General features: G+C 40.7%; 1 protein-coding gene across 2 annotated transcripts in view; it reads right to left on the reverse strand.

Moving 5' to 3' along the window:
• Nucleotides 1-17,844, reverse strand: part of LOC126407261 (spectrin beta chain, non-erythrocytic 1) — a 164,646-nt gene that overhangs the window by 86,338 nt on the left and 60,464 nt on the right. The window contains exon 1 of one of the 2 annotated variants that reach the window (XM_050072024.1): nucleotides 9,855-10,897. The exons of the other annotated variant lie outside the window; for it this stretch is intronic. Coding sequence (XP_049927981.1) covers nucleotides 9,855-10,104 — 250 coding nt within the window. The 5' untranslated portion in view covers nucleotides 10,105-10,897. Of the gene's footprint in view, nucleotides 1-9,854; nucleotides 10,898-17,844 lie in introns of those variants that run through there. 2 annotated transcript variants of the gene reach the window in all.

The following is a 17,844-nucleotide window of genomic DNA, read 5'->3' on the forward strand; positions in this document are numbered from 1 at the left end:
TTTTAGGATTTTTTCTTAAAGTAAATCCAAGAATGTCGCCAGAAACACGAGACACTATCAGACATGTTGGACTCATGTTTCTTTTCACATGCTGGAATAATAAACAAGCATAATATAACTTGAACATCACAGGTCTGATTTCTTTCTGAGGCTTTTTTATAATCTTGTTTCTTTTAGTTCAGTCTTTACGGAAACAGCGGATAATGCAGGGAAGACTTTTCTTATCTGCATTTTAGCTGCATTACCATCGGCATTTTATTAATTTATTATTTTTGGGATGGACATCACAAGTTCCAAGTCTGCTAATTGATTTTTATACCAGACAGATATGAAGAGAAACCAATGGCTGCCTGGAGCAAGAGGAGAAATGCCTGCATTTGAATTAAGTCCATGCTATGTGTGCATGATTCATAAATAAGATGATAAAAACACAGGAAATTACATTCCTGAAATGAGATATTGACATTGAATTAAGATGCTAAGTTGTGTCTAATACATTTTTAATGGGTTAAGGGATGGACGAGGTCTATGTTTATGTTTGTTATTCAATTCAAAATACTTTACTCGTCCCTTAAGGGATAATTTGAGGCAAGCGAGTTTGCAAACACATGCATAATTAATTTACACAGATACAAAACTAAATCTAAAAATACAGATGTTGGAACGTTGGAAAGAGTTGTAGGATAAACGGCAGCAGCCTGTGTATGTATTTTATGAATAATATCTATTAAAGTCATTCATAGAAACTGGCGTGGTACTGTAAGCTCTAATTATATTGTAAAAGGCACATCAGAACTGACATGCTCTTTTTTTTTATCATTTATATGATGAGTGCATCATCAGCTGCCCAGTCGAGAGTCACAAGCCCTTTTTACACCTTATGTTCAAGACAGGAATATCACACCAAATTTCCGCCTTGCAGTTCAATATAAAAGGTAACCTTGCAGAATGGGAAGACAGAGTTTTCTCCCCTCAGAGCCTAGAACAGATGAAGTAACAGCGCTGCATCAATGTCTGTAAAAATCGGACAGCCAGGGATCATGGGCCGTTTTGATGACCTGTTACGTGTGCGACCCACTGCCAAAGATTTAAAAAGTAGCTTGTAGCAGTTAGCGGCTAGCTCAAAGAACAGCAGCAGCCAAAAATGTTCACAGATTGGGAAAAAACAATGACGTCTGGAAGCTTCTTTACCTCCGAGAAGAGTACAAGATCAGCCCTCACGTAACATGGGAGGTAAACGTATATAGTATGTCACACTAAAGGGCGACGTCGATGTGGTACACGTTACGTCCATCGTGCCTCTTTTGATTCAGCAATGCCAGCATGCACACATGGAGGTGACATTATGGCATTGTTGTTTGGTTCTGTGTTAAAACGAAATGGTGGCATAAAGATGGGATGTCGTAGCAGCCTGAGCTCTGTGTTAAAAGGGCTTCCAGTTTTTGCCCTTATTCCGAAAAAGACAATATTCCTACGAAGCCGTTTACATGGCTAATAAAAATAAATATTCCACTAATGTTCCTGTTTACATGCAGCCGTGCATACTCTGATTAATGTGCTTTAACGTGTCATTTATCACGTCAAAATGTGGAAGAGTAAAGCAGCAAATGCTGGGATTTTTCAAAGTTTATGAGGGTGGGGGACTTTTCCGACTGTGCAAACTCAGCCTCTCTTTTTATTCCTTCAAGCACCTTCTTGAAAAGGTTGGTGTTGTGATACTTGCCTGTATCCAAAACCTATTAATATCCAAGTCTTTCGTAATGTTTCTTCTTCTGACCAGAAATGTGGGCTTTTCTTTAGGGCATCCATCTCTACCACAGCCTTGCAAACTGCTGGCTAGTTGGTTTGTGTACAACGTATCCATGACAACAGACAGAGACGACCATAAACAGGCAGGTGGCTGTGTGTCGCAAACTGCGGTTAAACCTAAACTGCGATGCATATTCTGAATGCCTTGTATACATGCCCAAATAATGCTCCTAAAACCTGGCATATCCCACGTCTCTATCAGGAAAAGGCCTGATTCAGAATATCTAAACAGAATATGCTGATCACATGACCCGTATCAAATTCAGAATATTGTCATAATCAGAGTAATAGTGGAGTAGTGGTGTGCATTTGGACGCAGTGAGTGATAATGGAAGATGAGGAGGAGAGAAGTGTTTCTCAGCCCGCCTTTGTGAGACTTTTATCACGATGAGACGGCTGAAGCTTCCTTTTAATTTCACTAAGAGGACGGAGGTCGGGAGGGAAGGAGGGAGAGGGGGATGATCGGGGCAATGACAGACGCTCTGCAGAAGCTCATGAAACATTGATGAGGTGGATGAGGATAAGAAAGAGGAGAAGCGGAGGTAGGACGAAGGAGTGGATGAACACCTTTTGGAGAAGGAGACAAAAGAACGAGGGATGACGATGTGGTTTGGGATTTTTTGCCTGCCAGACCATTTCAGACAAACCCCTCCCCTCTGTTAATCCTCACCCCCTCCCCAAACACACTCACAGACACACACACACACACACACACACACTGAGCTCAGGGGGCTCCCAAACCACAGAGATGTCCGCTGATTGGCTGGCTCAGGAGCACACAGGAAAGAGGGGGATGATGGGAGCAGAGAGGGATGATGTTATTGTTTTGGAAGCATGGCTGCATGCTAGCAGTGTGTGTATGTGTGTGTATGTGCGTGTGTCCATGTGACGTGATCTCACAGGAAAGCTGGTGTGTTTTAGCCGTCAGTCATTTCATTATGTTTCAGTATTTCACAGCCTTTTCTGTCACAACCCATAACAAAACCAAAGATTAGCCCCGCCCACTCCACATTTCAAAACAAAGGATCAGAGGCTGCTGTTGATGGACAGGAAATAAACTGAGTCATTCATGTTTGTTTACATCAGGGGAGTAAATGCAAACAGATATTTTTAGATAGAAACAAACAGCTGCTTATTCATCTATAATTCAAACCCTTCAATTAAATATGTGAATGTCTTTAATGTATGTCATTAAAATACTGATGCTGCAAGATTTAAGTATACATCTAGATATCTATCATCTATCAACTATTCATCCATCTATTTACTTTATCAATTCATCTATCGATCCATCCATATATCTATCCATCTGTACATCTTTTATCCAAGTGTGATGTATCTATTTATCCGTCTATCTACCTATACATCCCTCTAGTTCTTGTGTCAATGGTCCATCCATCTTTCTAACCATCTTCCATCAATCTATCATTCATCCTTTGTCAGCCCATTGATCCAAATATCAACTGATCTGTCCATGTGTCCATCCAGCCTGTTCTCACTCTCAACTTGCAAATGTTGCTGCTTTGTCAGTGATCTCGGCGCCAAAGACTGACACACACACAAGCACCTTCCGCAGTCGTATTATACACACCAAGCATCTCAGTTTGAGAGGCAGCGGGCAACAACCATTATCATCAAATACCACTGCTTTGTCAGTGGACTTTGGCGTCAGACACGGGCGCACAGAGGCACCCTTTGCAACAGTATGATATGCATCGATTGGTGGTAGTTTGTATAAAGTCTGTATAGGGTGGGTGGGAGGGTAAGTGGACGGGTCAACCAAACTCTGGACTTTCACCCAGGAGCCCGCTGCATCGTTCCCGTGTGATTTTTAACTCTTTGAACCTGGAGCGACATCACTTTTCTTCATGCTGCTTTCAGAAGCCTTTCGCAAGTATTTAAAACTTTGAACCCTCTCTGAGCAAACTGATAGGATTTCTTTCAAAAACATGGGGAAAAAGGCAATGAGCAACTTGGTCAGAAAAGTCCTGCAAATTGCAAAACAAATAATAGATTTAGAAAATTATATTAAAAGAAAAAACTGAGGAAAACTATATTCATAATAATAACTATTACTATTACATTTTAAAATGATGTTACAGAATTATTTGAATTTTTAAGCACTCCTTCCAGGTCATTTCCTTGGTTGTATGTTTTTAACTTTCTTTCTTTCTTTATTTTTTTTTTAACTTTTTGTTATTACTTCTTTTCTTGTTTTTAATTTTCTCTTTTTACTAATTTCTTGCTAAATTTTTGGGTCATTTCTTCTTTCGTTCCTTATTGCCATCTTCTCATGTTTTTAAAAGAAATCAAGACAATTTGCTCAGGTTTCAAAGGGTTAAGCCAAACGGTGGTATTTTTTTAAATTTTTTTTGTTAACCTAAGCATGTGCTTTTGTTGTCTAAACCTGAAGAAATGGAAACGGTTTTACCTATGTTTATTTTATAAAAAAAAATATTTTATGCATGTAATGAGCATAAACTGAACATTTCCAATGAGAACGAAAGTGTAATTTGAAAAGACACAATGCATGTAACAAGCGTAAACTGACAAGCCATCCGTGAACGTCCAAAACTGACGCAGGAGGGTACCTAGTGCATCATGTTTTGATGTGTATGTCCACTGAAGAAGCGGCAGTATTTGAGGAGTTGGGGCGAGAACGTGTTGGTCCATCCATCCCTCCCTCTTTCTAATCTAACCTAATCTAAGCTAATTAAACTAAATTTAGTCCGGACTAACAGATTTCTTACTCTAATTTATCAGCATACGAGTAAAGAAAACACTCCATCGCTGTTCTCCTGAGTGATTAACCCCGACATCAGTCAGCATCTAACAGACTCTGTGTAAAAATCTCCCATGAGTGAGTTCAGAAGGCAATTTGACGACTTGCTTTCCTCTATAATTGCTTGATTTCTAACAGGGGACGATCACTCAATACTAATGAGAAGGAGGCGCTGCTCCACAGCTCCCCTCCGTCTCCTCCCTCTCACATCTGGAGCCCTCTGCAGTGCAATAATCACCCAGTGCTCCCATATTCATCACCCCGCTGGGAACTGAACCAGCGTCCTCTTAGGATGTGAGGCGCTGCTCCGAACCACCTGAGCCACACGTGAGACGACACATGAATTTATATCCTGTCAACGCGTTGCAACTGCCCTCATAAAACCAACTCCCAGACCTATTTATCTGTCTGAAGGTGATCTAATCTGAGAAGTTAAAGAGTTTCAAGGGACCGTTTCATAAGAGCCAGTGGAGGTTTGTTGAAGAACATCTTTACTGTCTCTGAGTCCTGATGGTAGCTTGACGAAACCTTTGTGGACGCTTCAGGCAACAAATCTTAGAACGACTTGCACAGAAGCACAAAAAAGCTGACCTGTGACACACTGTAAACAAACCTGCTCCTCCAAAGCTGTCATGTTTGGCAGCTGACACGAGTTTTAACACAGTATTTCTTAAAACAATATCACAACCGAGGCTGAAGAGGCCCCTCAGATAAGACTTCTGATAAGTTCATGAAAGGGAAACACTATAGCAGCCATCTATAGCACTAACATGATGAACCCTGCCCACAGTAACTAGAAGTTTTGAGTCAGTTAAAGATGTTTGACACTCATCTACGAGGCTTTATCACATCAACAAGCCTTTGAATAGTTCTTCTTATTATTTATCCTTTATTTAACCAGAAATGTCCCATTGACATACAATATCTCTTCTGTTGGGGAGTCTTGGTCAAGATGGGCAGCAAAATTTAAAGCTTCAAATCGAGAACAAAAGTTGACAAATAAGGTCACAAAAAACATCAAAACACACCGATACAAAACATCTGGGAACCAGGAGCTAAAAATAATTATGCAAATAATGGCACTTGTTCAAAGAAATGTCAGTGTTCAGGAAAAAATGATTTCAAAAGACTTTTAAATGTATAAAGAGAGGGTACAGTTTCCAAGTTCAGTATGCCTTGCATCTAATTCCAAGCTTATGATGCGTGAAAGGAAAGGGCAGATTGTCGGGTCCAGATAATCTCTCATAAACTTTGTCTAAAATCCAATAAAGACTGGATACAGACAGATATACCCTAAAAGTAGAAGTCCATCCAGACTCTTAGGTATTAGCTGTTTTGTGCAGTGGTGTAGTGCGCCTTGACTGACTGGCGTCTTATGCTGGTTCACTTATGTTAGCCTCAGGGCATGCAGTATTCACAAAATATTTCACCTTCAACTTGCAAAGCCGATTACTAGATTAATGAATCCAAAATGCACCTAAACACTGACTTCATTGAAGACGAACTCTAGGTAACTCCAGTGTATGTGCAATGTGCACTGTCCAGGTGCCGCACTGAGCTTTATCAAAGACCTTCAAGAATCAATTTTTGAAATCTGTGAATCGAATTCCAAGTCAAAAAGCACTGCCTTTATCATGTGAGTTTATTTTTACTCCCAGTTCTTATCAAAAGTTTGTATTTTTGTCCATTACAAAGAACAACAGCTGTCGGACAGTTTGGATTCATATTGGTTTTCAGTAGCGACATGTTTCCACAGAAGACAAAAGTGGCAAAACATGCATAATAAACTCAATCTATATGCCTAGTTTACTCCAAACACTAATATTTGTGGCTAAATCACTGTTTCTATTTAAAGATTGACAAAATATCAACAGTTTACTGGGCAAGTTCTGACCTGAATCTTCATTAAGCTATATTTTGGCATATTCAAGCAAAAATGCAATTTGAAATATATTAGGTTTATCAATGGCTGGAAGTACATTAAAGCAAAGACAAGGGAACTTTAAGGCCGTCTTCCTTCCCTTCTGAAGTCCGTCTGTTTACAACTGCAGAACAATTAAACCAACCCACATCTCAGCACTAAAACTTTATGATTCTTGAAAGATAAGAGAGATAATCCGCCCTTCTCTAAACAACGCACACACTCTTTGATAAAACCTTTGATGACACCATGCAAGACTTTTTTTTATCCTCTGACAATGTCTGGGAAGGAACTTTTCAACTGAAGGACCTTGAGGTGCAACTTGGCTTTCACTGGATCATAAAAAGATAAGGTCAATATATGAACCTGAAAAAGGCAGTAACACAGTGTATCACGTATCAGAACACCAGAGGTCTTCACAATCAGAAACATTTTCAGGGAATACTCGCTTCGGCTCATCTTCTCTTTTCAAAACCAAACATCATTTCAGAGCCTCATTGTGTTTCCTGAATCCAACAGCTCTGAGCTAACAGCGCCACACACCACCTGCAGCGACCACCTCCCCCTGGCCTCCAGCCAGTGAGCTACTTTTTGATACAAGGGAACAGCACTGAAGTATTCTGGGCATCAGCACATCGATGAGGCTGCAATCGGTAAACCGGCTCCATTAGCCTTCAGCTAAATTCAGCCTGCTGATAATTTTACACTCAAGTGTTTCTCTGCAGTATTAAAACCTTTTATTGATGAAGAACATCCATTGGTGAGCTTTTGATAGTGTCCTCTTTAATGTGAAGCGTAAAACAGCTCAATCTGAAAGTTACTGGCCAAAACAGATGAGCTAGGACGATGCCTGTCTATGAGTATTACTTGTAAACTCCAATCGTCATCTCTAATTACAAGAATTTAAAATGTTTTCTCAAGGATGTGTTTCCTAACAATGTGACACAGATTGAAAGTGATACAAAACATGAAACAGTCATAACTCCTTTGACACATCCTCTGTCGATACTGTAAGTACTACAGTATGTGTTTGTACTTGTTGGTCATGAGTTGCAAAGCTAGAAATCATTTAAACTTAACTTGAGTTCAAGTTTAAGAAAGAGAAACAACTTTTTGGACAAAGAAGAAGGATAAGAAATAAACTCCAACATATTCAAAGTCTGAAACTGTCGATTTTTGGATGCTTTTCTTCCAGTACTATACACACGTGTATAAGATGAGGAAGTATGCACATTTAAATAAAAGTTCCAGAGCAAACAGTCGACTGTGTCTTACGTTTGGTGCAAAGTTCAGTGGATGTTGATCTTTGAAAGAAATACTAAGCACTTGTGTAAACTAGTGTGTATTTATTTAATCTCAAAACAAGCCAGCAGCAACAGAAAGTAGTATCTGATCCATCAGCTGTTTGATTACCATCCTGCTGACATTTTTAGTCCAAGTACGACTCAAGTCCTCGCCCTGCTTTTGAAACTTCCTTCTCAAAATCAAGGGTCTAAAGCCTGGTATACACTGTGCGATTTTGGGTTGTCCCAGACCATTGTGAAAGTAATGTGGCGATATCTTTGGTTGTGGCTCTAAAACGTTGGTCCTACATCGCACAGTGAGAAAGGTTCAAGGGTGGCCGTTGTCATGGTCTTGCAATCGAAGACATTGTACGTCGTAGCGTGTGATTCAGTAGGCGCTGTCATCGTACAGTCTGCATACATCAAACCTGATGTCGTACCCAAGTTTATTAGATCCATGTCGCTCAGTGTAGCTGCACTAAACTTATACAATTGCTGAAATCGATAGGAGGCCGAATTAAACAGATCGTGAGGACGCCTGGGACAAAGTTTTGATTTCGGGATTTTGTTGGTTGTTGTGTAATCAGAGTTGTGGAGTGTGGAGACAAAACCAAGTCCAGTTGCATTTGATTCAATTGCCTTGAGATAGTGTGGAGACATTCTTGACAGAGTTGCAGCATTTCTTTGAGACTAATGGTCAGATTGTTTTGATGAATGCAGTCACACAAATGGATCTGGTGCCTGTCAAAGAGCAAAGTTAGTGAATCATTGTCTAGAAATGAATAACCCACTCCCTGTTAATAAAATATGAAAAATGACTAACTACTTGGACATCTCTCAGGCAACACCCTGCTGAATGATTGTGCGAGTAATTGACTAAGAAGAGGACGGACTGAAGGCGAAGGACCGCTGGTCATATCACAACTATCTGAAAGAATCTGGGCGTGAGAGCTGACTGAGAAACATTCACGTCATCTTTCAACAGCTCCCTGCTGCTCAGCGAGGCGCTGAATACCCAGCAGCCCTGGTGCAGCTGATCAGCTTTATCAGTGTATGAATGAAAGGAAGGGTGGGGCTCTGATACAGTGAGAGTTTACTGAGATAAAGTCAGAACTGCTGATTCATGAACACACACTGTTGCACTGCAGTGATTTACTGTTGATAAACCTGTGACCATCGCATTCCTGCTTTTGCATTAAAAGAAACTGAACTTAAAAAAGATAAAGTTATGTGCCGTAGAAAGTTCACGAGATTTAAGTAGAGTTTTGTGTCTTTCTGAATTTATAACATTATATACAGTGACGAAGTATCAATTTCATTTATTGAATAAATTATCAATATTGCAAATACAAATTAAACTTTTGGTAGCCTACAAGAATAATAAAATCAATTGCTTTTTCAGTCCACTAGATACTTGTTGCTGCAATATAAAGGATTGAAATAAGATAAACAGACTTTAAAACTTTATCTTATTAGATACAAACAGATGTAGATAAAGTTTTTCCTTATTTTTCAGTTGGAAAAAGGTAATAAATCACAATATGTCATCACAATACATTTAAGATCGCGATAATATTGTATCGTATCGTGACAATATCGCGTTGAGGCCCTCTTGTGATTCCCACCCCTACTGTCTACTGAATCAAGAGGAGATCAAATCTAAGTGTTTCAGACTTTTTTGTGTTCTGTATAAAGCTGCTCTCCTGCTGCTGTTTGTCTGCAACTTTTATATTTGTCATTAAGTTACTTTCTCTGCTGATTTTCTCTGGAAAACTATTTGCACCTTTTGAGTTCCAGGGTTGTGAAACAGTTTAAAAAGCTGCTGTTGCTCTCATCTGGCTCGTTAACTCTGAACCCCCTGAAGATATTTCTGAGAATTCAAGCTCTTTCCACTGTTTCTCCCTTTTGCAATCACTTTGTCTGGATTAGACCAGCAAATAAATGCTTCCAAGTGTAAGACGAGTTGCAACACAACTTAACAAAACCACCTGGAGTTCTTTCTTCACGTGTTCCTCTATGGGACATTTTCACAGACTTCAGAGGTGAGCTCTCTTCTTACCTTGAAGTTGTTTAAACCTCCCTTCCAGCTGGTTGTAGTTGAACGCAGCCTGGCCTGAGAATCCGGGGCCAGGGCTGGGCCCCCTGATGGGGCTGAGGCTGGGGCTCGTACCCCGGCCAGGGCTTGTGGGGTGAGATGGGCCAGGGCCACCCGACGATGGGGACAGAGGGCCAGCATAGTCCAAAGTCGGGGACAGATGGCCAGGGGAGAGAGGGCCGGGGAGACCGCTGGTGGCGCTCTGAAGCTCCATGATCAAACTCCAGAGGGGACGGTGAAATATTTAAATGAGACAAGTCCACAGAGGCATCGAGGAGAGACTCAGCGGAGAAATTACAGGAGTTTCCAGTTGATTCAGATTGTCTTCAAGTGAAGAACCCAGAGTTTGAGCTTCTGTGCAATAGTGTGCAGCTCGAGTTTCAACAGGATGAACGTCCCTGCAGCAGTGTAAAGCTTGAGTTGAGTTTCCAACAGTTTTCAAGAGATTAAATCAAGTTTCCAGATGAAAAAATGAGCTCTCAAGTCAACAAAGTCATCAGAAATGACTTACACCTGAGTTTGAAACGCACCACAGCTTCTGATACTGTAGAGAAATAATCCCACATTCAGCTGTAATCTCAACAGAGAGAGGAAGACTCACGATTCTTCTCTTCCTGAACACTTCCAAGACAGCAGACAGGGCGATGGAGGACAAGCGACACAGGAGATGAACTGCACAGTCCCTCTATCTCTCTCTCAGTGTTTCACCAGCGTGGAATCAGAAATCGCTGGCTCAGCAGACGCACCGCGTTGGCGACGGCGGTGGCAGCATCATGCTTCTGTTTTCTCTCCATCCATCCATCTGTCAGTGCCTTCTGATATCACACCTTCCCTTCATTCAGGAATCCACCCATCCTCCGCCTGAGGAACCAGCACAATGAAGAGGAGGAGGAGGAGGAGGAACAGAGAGCGCTGCAGTGAGAGGAAGCGGAGTGAGAAGAGATGGAGGGAGGTGGAGAATGAAAGCGTGGGTTTGTCCTCCTGTGTGCAGCAGCAGCAGCAGCGGCAGCGGCGGCTCTCAGACACTGAAAACACCTTTCAGACAGAGGGAGAGTCGAGGGGGGAGGGGCCGCCAGCAGGGGCAGCTACTCCTCCCAGTGACCAATCACAGCCCTGTCTCTTAATGGTGATGTCATTGACTCTTTAGCATAAGGGGCGGAGTGGGAGGAGGGTTGAGGAAGAAAAGCAAACAGAGGGAAGGAGAGAGAGCCGAAGTGATTCTGTTCATACTGAGGATTAAATTAGAATATTATTCCTGTTTAAAGGTGTTTACTAAAGTTTATATCAGGTAAAGATTAAACCTGCAGAAGGTGAAGAGAGCCACACAACATATTTTGAAGATTGAAGATAAAAAAAATACAGATATGTACAGACGAGTGCACGTGTGCAGGGTTGTCATTCAATTTAATTAATTTAAAAATAATTAACAGGTAATGATGCTATTTAATTTGTTTTCTTTTATACTTTTTCCATCATTTTACACAAGAAAATGGAGCCTGAAATGCCTGATTTCACAGCAGCTTTTCTAAGCGATTGCGATGCATGTTTTTAAGGCTTTTTTTTTTTGGCAAGGAAATTGCGGGATCAAGTGAAAATTGCAAAAACAGTTGTGATGTGGTCTCATTTCGGGAGCTTATTATTATGAGCATTCAGTATTTCCCACAGAATTAGGATCTATTTGTGATGGTAGGGGTTGAATAGATACAGCACTGAAGGACCATCTCTGTGCGCCGCTCTCTCTGTCCGGTTAGCACGAGATAACACAGCAGCAGCAGCTAACATCAAGCACCAAGTCGTTAAACAGTCCCAACACTCTCACACCGACACCAAAACGGCTCGACTCTGTCATCACTGACAGACGATCAGATTAATTTCTTAATTATCAAAAATCTAATCAACACTGTACTGCTCTGTCATGAATGTTCACTGCTCCAGTTAAGTGTTTGCAGCAGTACTGCAGTCACAGTTACATTAGTAGACTAGTAATAGGCATAGGTTTGGATTCTAGGGGGGGCACAGGGGACACATCCCTCTCAGGATTTAGCACATGTGCATTTGTCCGCCACCAAAATAGACATGAGAAAATGAAAAAACACGCAAAAAAATACTTTACTGGTTCATATCATACCATGTGTCTATGACATATGTGCCAGGCACAGAGCTCACACTCCTGCAGCAGTAGTCTCATGATAAACAGAGAGAGAGAGAGAAATAGAGGTGCTGACTGGATCAATACACTGCACGCAGCTCTACAATGAAATGAAGTTTTATCTTTTTTAAATAGTCAAATTTGCGGTGAAGTTGCGGTGATTGGACAAAATTGCAAGGTTGCGCAGAATTGTCGAGGATTGGCTGAATTTCCCTTAATTGCACCGATCACACAGTCCTGACGGGGGGCTGTCCTTTCAGGTTTGAAAGTCTCTAAAATCTGAATTTTCATCTTTCTAACAGCCAGAGAATGGCTACAAAACTCCAAAACCTGAGTGAAATTAACAACTCATAATGTCTTTATGTGCTTAGTTACAGCCAGATATAAAGGATCTATATGATGAGCATCAAGTTAGTAAACTGGCGACGGTATAGTTCAGATTTTTATTTATACATATTGTACACAAACCTATGTACATAAACCTGTTTTAACATGGGGACATTTTATTTTACTGCACTTAAAGACATGATGCACTGTTTGCATGTTGTTTGAATAATTCTATAATGTGACTGAGATGTTGCTGCAGGCTCTGCTGTGAGTGAAGCCAGTGTGCTGACGTTATCTACAGTTGCTGTTTTATTGAACAAATATGAATAACCTGCACACAAGGAGGAGACATCATGTGAAAATACTCATTCTGCTTTCTCTAATTCATCCCGACACTGTGGTGATACTACTTCTTCAAGGCAATAAAGTTAATAGATCCAACTGTGTGTGCAGAGAGGACAAGTCGTACCAAGAACAGGAAACAGGGTGGAGTGTGTGCGCGGGCTCATCGCTCACACACAGACGTCCAAACATCCTGAGAATATCTGAGCTCTAATATTAGAGCCTGTTGTGGAGATGTTTTTCCTCTCTGAGCCCTGCCGGCACTTCCTGTTTGATCCCGCTGTCCATCAACAACACACACACACACACACACACACACACACACACACATATATATACACACAAGACATCACCACCCACAAACCTGCAGCTTCGCAGGAACCTGCAGGAAAACACTTCAGGTTTGGGATGAAGGTGGAGACGCAGGAAAAATCAGGGCAGTAAAGAGAAACCTGAGTGGAGGAGAATCAGCTTCACTTCCTGTATAAGTGACCAACACACATGCAATAGCAAGGAGGTGAAAGTTCAGAGGTCACGACGACACAGAGACAATACGTGGAACAAATATTCATGTGATCCTGAAATAACTGCAGATGACGGAAAACAAGTGCAAGAAATGAGGAAGAGATTTGATGATTCAGAATCATCTTGAGCCAAAGACAAAGACTCATCGAACTGAAACTTTCAGTCAAATAATCTTTTAAAAGCATGAAAATGAACTCCAACTCCACATTCACAAACATCACAAGCAGGTGGTGATGGTGAGGAGGTCAAAGGTCACCCACAGAGTATGTAGAAGCATTTTTTTCTTCTTCACATCTTCCGTCCAAGTTTTGAGATAAAACGCTGAGGTTTCCCTTCACTGAATTAAAGTCACCGACCTTCATTTTCTGAATCGCAAACATGACATCTGACCTTCTGATTAAAAAGGGCACCAACTCCACCCAAAGTCTGTTTCACTTTACTCACAAACTAGAGCTCTGAAGTCAATTATTCACAGATAAAGCGAGAGCAAAGGTCACATAGACAACCAGGAGAACAACCTCATGGCGCTGAAAGAAAAACACATGGTATCTGTGATAGAAATTCTAAACTCAATGTCCACTTACTAGGTTTTTACAGGGTTTTAAAACAAATCCCTTGGTCTTCTTCAGCAAATAGACATTGCTCAGGTGTCATCAAATGTAAGCACATAACTGCGGTCATGTTCTACGGTCTTTGACACCAGGCATCCCTGATACCTGAGTGAGCTGTGTTTGCTAAAGAAGGCCATGAGATACGACTGAAAGTTACTAAAAAAGCTAGTAAGTGAACCTTGACTTTAAAATATCTTATCACAAACAAAATGAGTATTTCAGTTAAACATTTGAGGCTGTTTCTAAATGATATTCTACACCCCCAAATTAAGAAACACTTTCAATTAACACATTTATATACAATATTCGTGTAATGTGGCACATTCATATCAAGGTATATAAAGGTATTCTCCTACGTTTTTGTGTCTTAGTGACTTGTGGGAATCAACATATTTTAAAACTGGTCCAGTTTTGAGGGAGACGGCTGCAGACAGCAGCGGTGAAATAGGCTGCAAAGTAACAACTCGGGGCATGTAACATCGATTCACGTCGACTAAAAGTGTTTGTTTTTGCCACTGACAGGCTCAGACTGTTCTTCTAAGTGGCTGACAACATTATGGAAAGGATCCCACAGAGATAGACCTTTTTGTTCAAGAGTACAATCCTTTTTGTTTACCCAGAAAAGGCACCAAAATCACCACCGCCAAACCCACCAGGCTCCATTTAAATAAACAGTACTTTTATTATCGTCAAAAACAAATCATTCAAAGTCGACAAAAACAAAATAACAACAACAGAAACCATCTTGGTTTATCTTTTCACTGTTTCAACAATCACCAGTTCAATAAACCTTCAATTAATCCAGTTAGATGTGAGAATATGCTGACTCTATACACACTTAAATTACTGTTTATTTGAATGGAGTCTGGTGACTTTGGCAATGACAACTTTGGAGCTGTTTCCCACAGTTATTTATTAGTGACGGCCCGCCACAGTTAAAAGATCTGCCACCACAAACAGATTTGCTATTTTTGGAGCTGGACCTTTCATCAGTGGGGCCAAATGGGAATATATATAAACTGCGGTTATTTCTAGCACCACACTGTCAGAGCGCACTCAGTCCAGAGACGGAGCAGCAGAACATCAGGCGCATTTAAAGGGAAACTTCACTCTTCATTCTGCTGGGTCTAAAAGTTTGCATTTACTTCTGTCACCCATCGATCTGATCAACTGTGAATGGCTTGACACATCAATTATCCAACCCGCAAGTCACAAACTGCTGAGGAAAAAAGAACTCAAGGGGAGCTCCGCCTGCGCTGCATTCATGGACCCACAGAAACCTCAAACTTCGAGATCGGACACACTGTTGGAAACACTGTTTTGTTTTTTTTTTAAAAAAAGGATTGTACTCTTTACCAAAAAGGTCTATCTCTGTAGGGACCCATTCCATAGTGTTGTCAGAAATTTATAACAATAATCTGAGCCTGTCAATGGCAAAAGAAAGCATTTTTGTGGACGTAGATTAACGATCCACATATGCCCTGCGTGTTAATATTGCATCCTGTTTTGCCACTGCTGGCTGCGGTGCTCTTGATACTGGAACGGTTTAAAAAAAATGTTATATGCCTTAATCATTTAGACACAAAAACATGGGAAAATGGTTAAAAAATACCAAAGTTACCCTTTAATATTTTCTTAAAAACCTTCAATCTGGTTCGGATGGTTCATGCACGTCAAGATTGCATCATTCTGTCTTTCAGATTACAGACTATACTTTTGTTTTTTGTTGGCATTATCTGAAAATAAAAGAACTAAATATAAACTAAATATACTAATGTAAGTCAGACATATAAACAAAATATCTTAAGATTAAATGTCGTATCAACAGCAGCACATTAAGAAACCTAAAGTTAGGGGTCACTGGAGTCAGACTGCAGTTACTGCCCAAAATTTAAAAGGCATCTTGATTTGTTAAAAATGAAAAGCAGAACCGGCTTTGGCTCCCAAATCAGGCAGCCATCAGTCCAGAGGTCAAAGGTCAGAGGTCACAGCAAACATACAACAGATGGACCAACTATTTCTGCAGCTCTTTATGTTCTGTTGATAATCTGTACATAACAACACATTCTGTCCTTCTTCTGCATGAGTGTCACGCCGTGTCTCCTCCCGTCATCTGGCTTCCTCGTGGCTCGGGCCCTCAGGACGGCCCCCGCCAACGAACCAAACGTACCATTCATTCAGCCTGAGCAGAGTCAGACTGCCAACACAGCTCACAGTGGACGCCTCGGGGACCGAACGCTTCCTGACACACTGCCAGTTCACTTTTTTTTTACTGGGTGAAAAGCTGCAGCTGAGACATGTTCCTTCTATTTTTTAATTTCATTATCTGCAGTCATTCAGTGACGAGACGTCACGACAAACTGAAGTCCAGAGCGGCTGCTGCTGCTGCTGGTGGCGTGTTCAGGGTTCATACTTGCGTCGCTACAGTGGTGAATTTCACACCGACACGCCGCCTCACCCTCCTGACCACACAAAGACATTCCTGTGAGGTCAGAGCGCCAGAAAACAACAACAACAGGACCAGCGGCAGCCATGTTTCCTGCCCACTGTAAGAAATGACAAGCTGGGATTTTACTTGTTTAAATTTGTATCTGAACTGATTACACTCCCTCAAAAGCATTTCCTTTTTTCATGGTTCATTCTGTGTTAAACAGTAGGTCATTTTGTAAACAAAATTTACTTGTCTGTACTTGTGCTGCTGTGACACCTTAACGTCCTGCATGGGATCGATAAAGCTCATTTAATCATAATTTTTGGAGGAAGAAAGGAAGGAATTAAGGACAAAAAGACAGAACGAATGAAAGAAAATGGATCTAAAATGATGACAAATAAGCAAGAAAACGAGATGAGTTAGATTAAAAAAAGAAAAATGATAAGAGCAGAAGAGATAAAAGGAGAAACTGAGAAGACGCTCAGAAAAGAGAGGGCAGTTTACAGAGGAGAGGAGGAGGCGGGAGAGAAGGAATAAGAAGGAAAGATTCGACCGTCTTTACTTTCACTTTCTCTGATGTTTTTAAAACCACAACACATTAAAAAAACAGACACACCAACATTCCCAGCATTCCACCATCTGGTCCTCTGAACAGGAAGTGAGACACATACACTCCCGTGTGTGTGTGTGTGTGTGTGTGTGTGTTGCTCTCTGTGGGGAACCTGGACTGTTCCTGGTTCTAATTATTGAGCGGCTGAGTGAGTCGTCGCCACTTTAAAGCTTCAGTCCAGATTTTTCACAAAGTCCTCGGCTTTAACAGATCAATACGCTCCATTTAAAAACACTTACCAGTACTTATTAAATATTTATCAACATCCAATTTACTTCCTTTTAATTAAAAATCAAAAGTGACTTTTAAAAACACTGTCTTTGACTTCTTGCTTCAGATCAGAGTTCAGATTTATTAGCGTTCGTCCAGGCAGCTTTCAGTTTATTTAATTGAAAATTAACTGCAAGTCGTAACTGTTGTTATTCAATATTGATTAATCTATTATTTATGCGTTCAATCCACTGATTCATTTAGTCCATAGAATGTCCATTTCAAGTTCCCACAGTGCAGGATGACATCTTAAATGCCTGATTTTGTCCACACAGTAAAATGTAAAGTGATGTAAATCAGAGAAAAGATGAAAAGCAGCACTACACTATGTATCCTTGTTTAAAAGAGCATAAACAGAAATGTAAACATGAATGTATGTTTGTGGTTTCAATTAACATCCTTTGATAAAACTATTTCTGAACATGAGCGTGATTTGATCTCAGAACGAAAGAAAATAAATTCCAAATCACTGAAGTATTTCTTCAACAGCCGAGTCTCTAATCTCCGCATATCAACTTCCAGAAAATTCTTAATTACACAAGTACACACAGTCTGTAACCTGCCAAAACATTCATACAAACCACAAATACTGAGAGCTCAGGGACTGAACACTCCGACACTTTCAACACCTCACTACTCGAGCTGCAGCAATTCATCACTCCTCATGAAATTAATCTGCAACTATTTTG

This window comes from Epinephelus moara, chromosome 19 (assembly GCF_006386435.1).
Source record: "Epinephelus moara isolate mb chromosome 19, YSFRI_EMoa_1.0, whole genome shotgun sequence".
Classification (NCBI taxonomy): Eukaryota; Metazoa; Chordata; class Actinopteri; order Perciformes; family Serranidae; genus Epinephelus; species Epinephelus moara.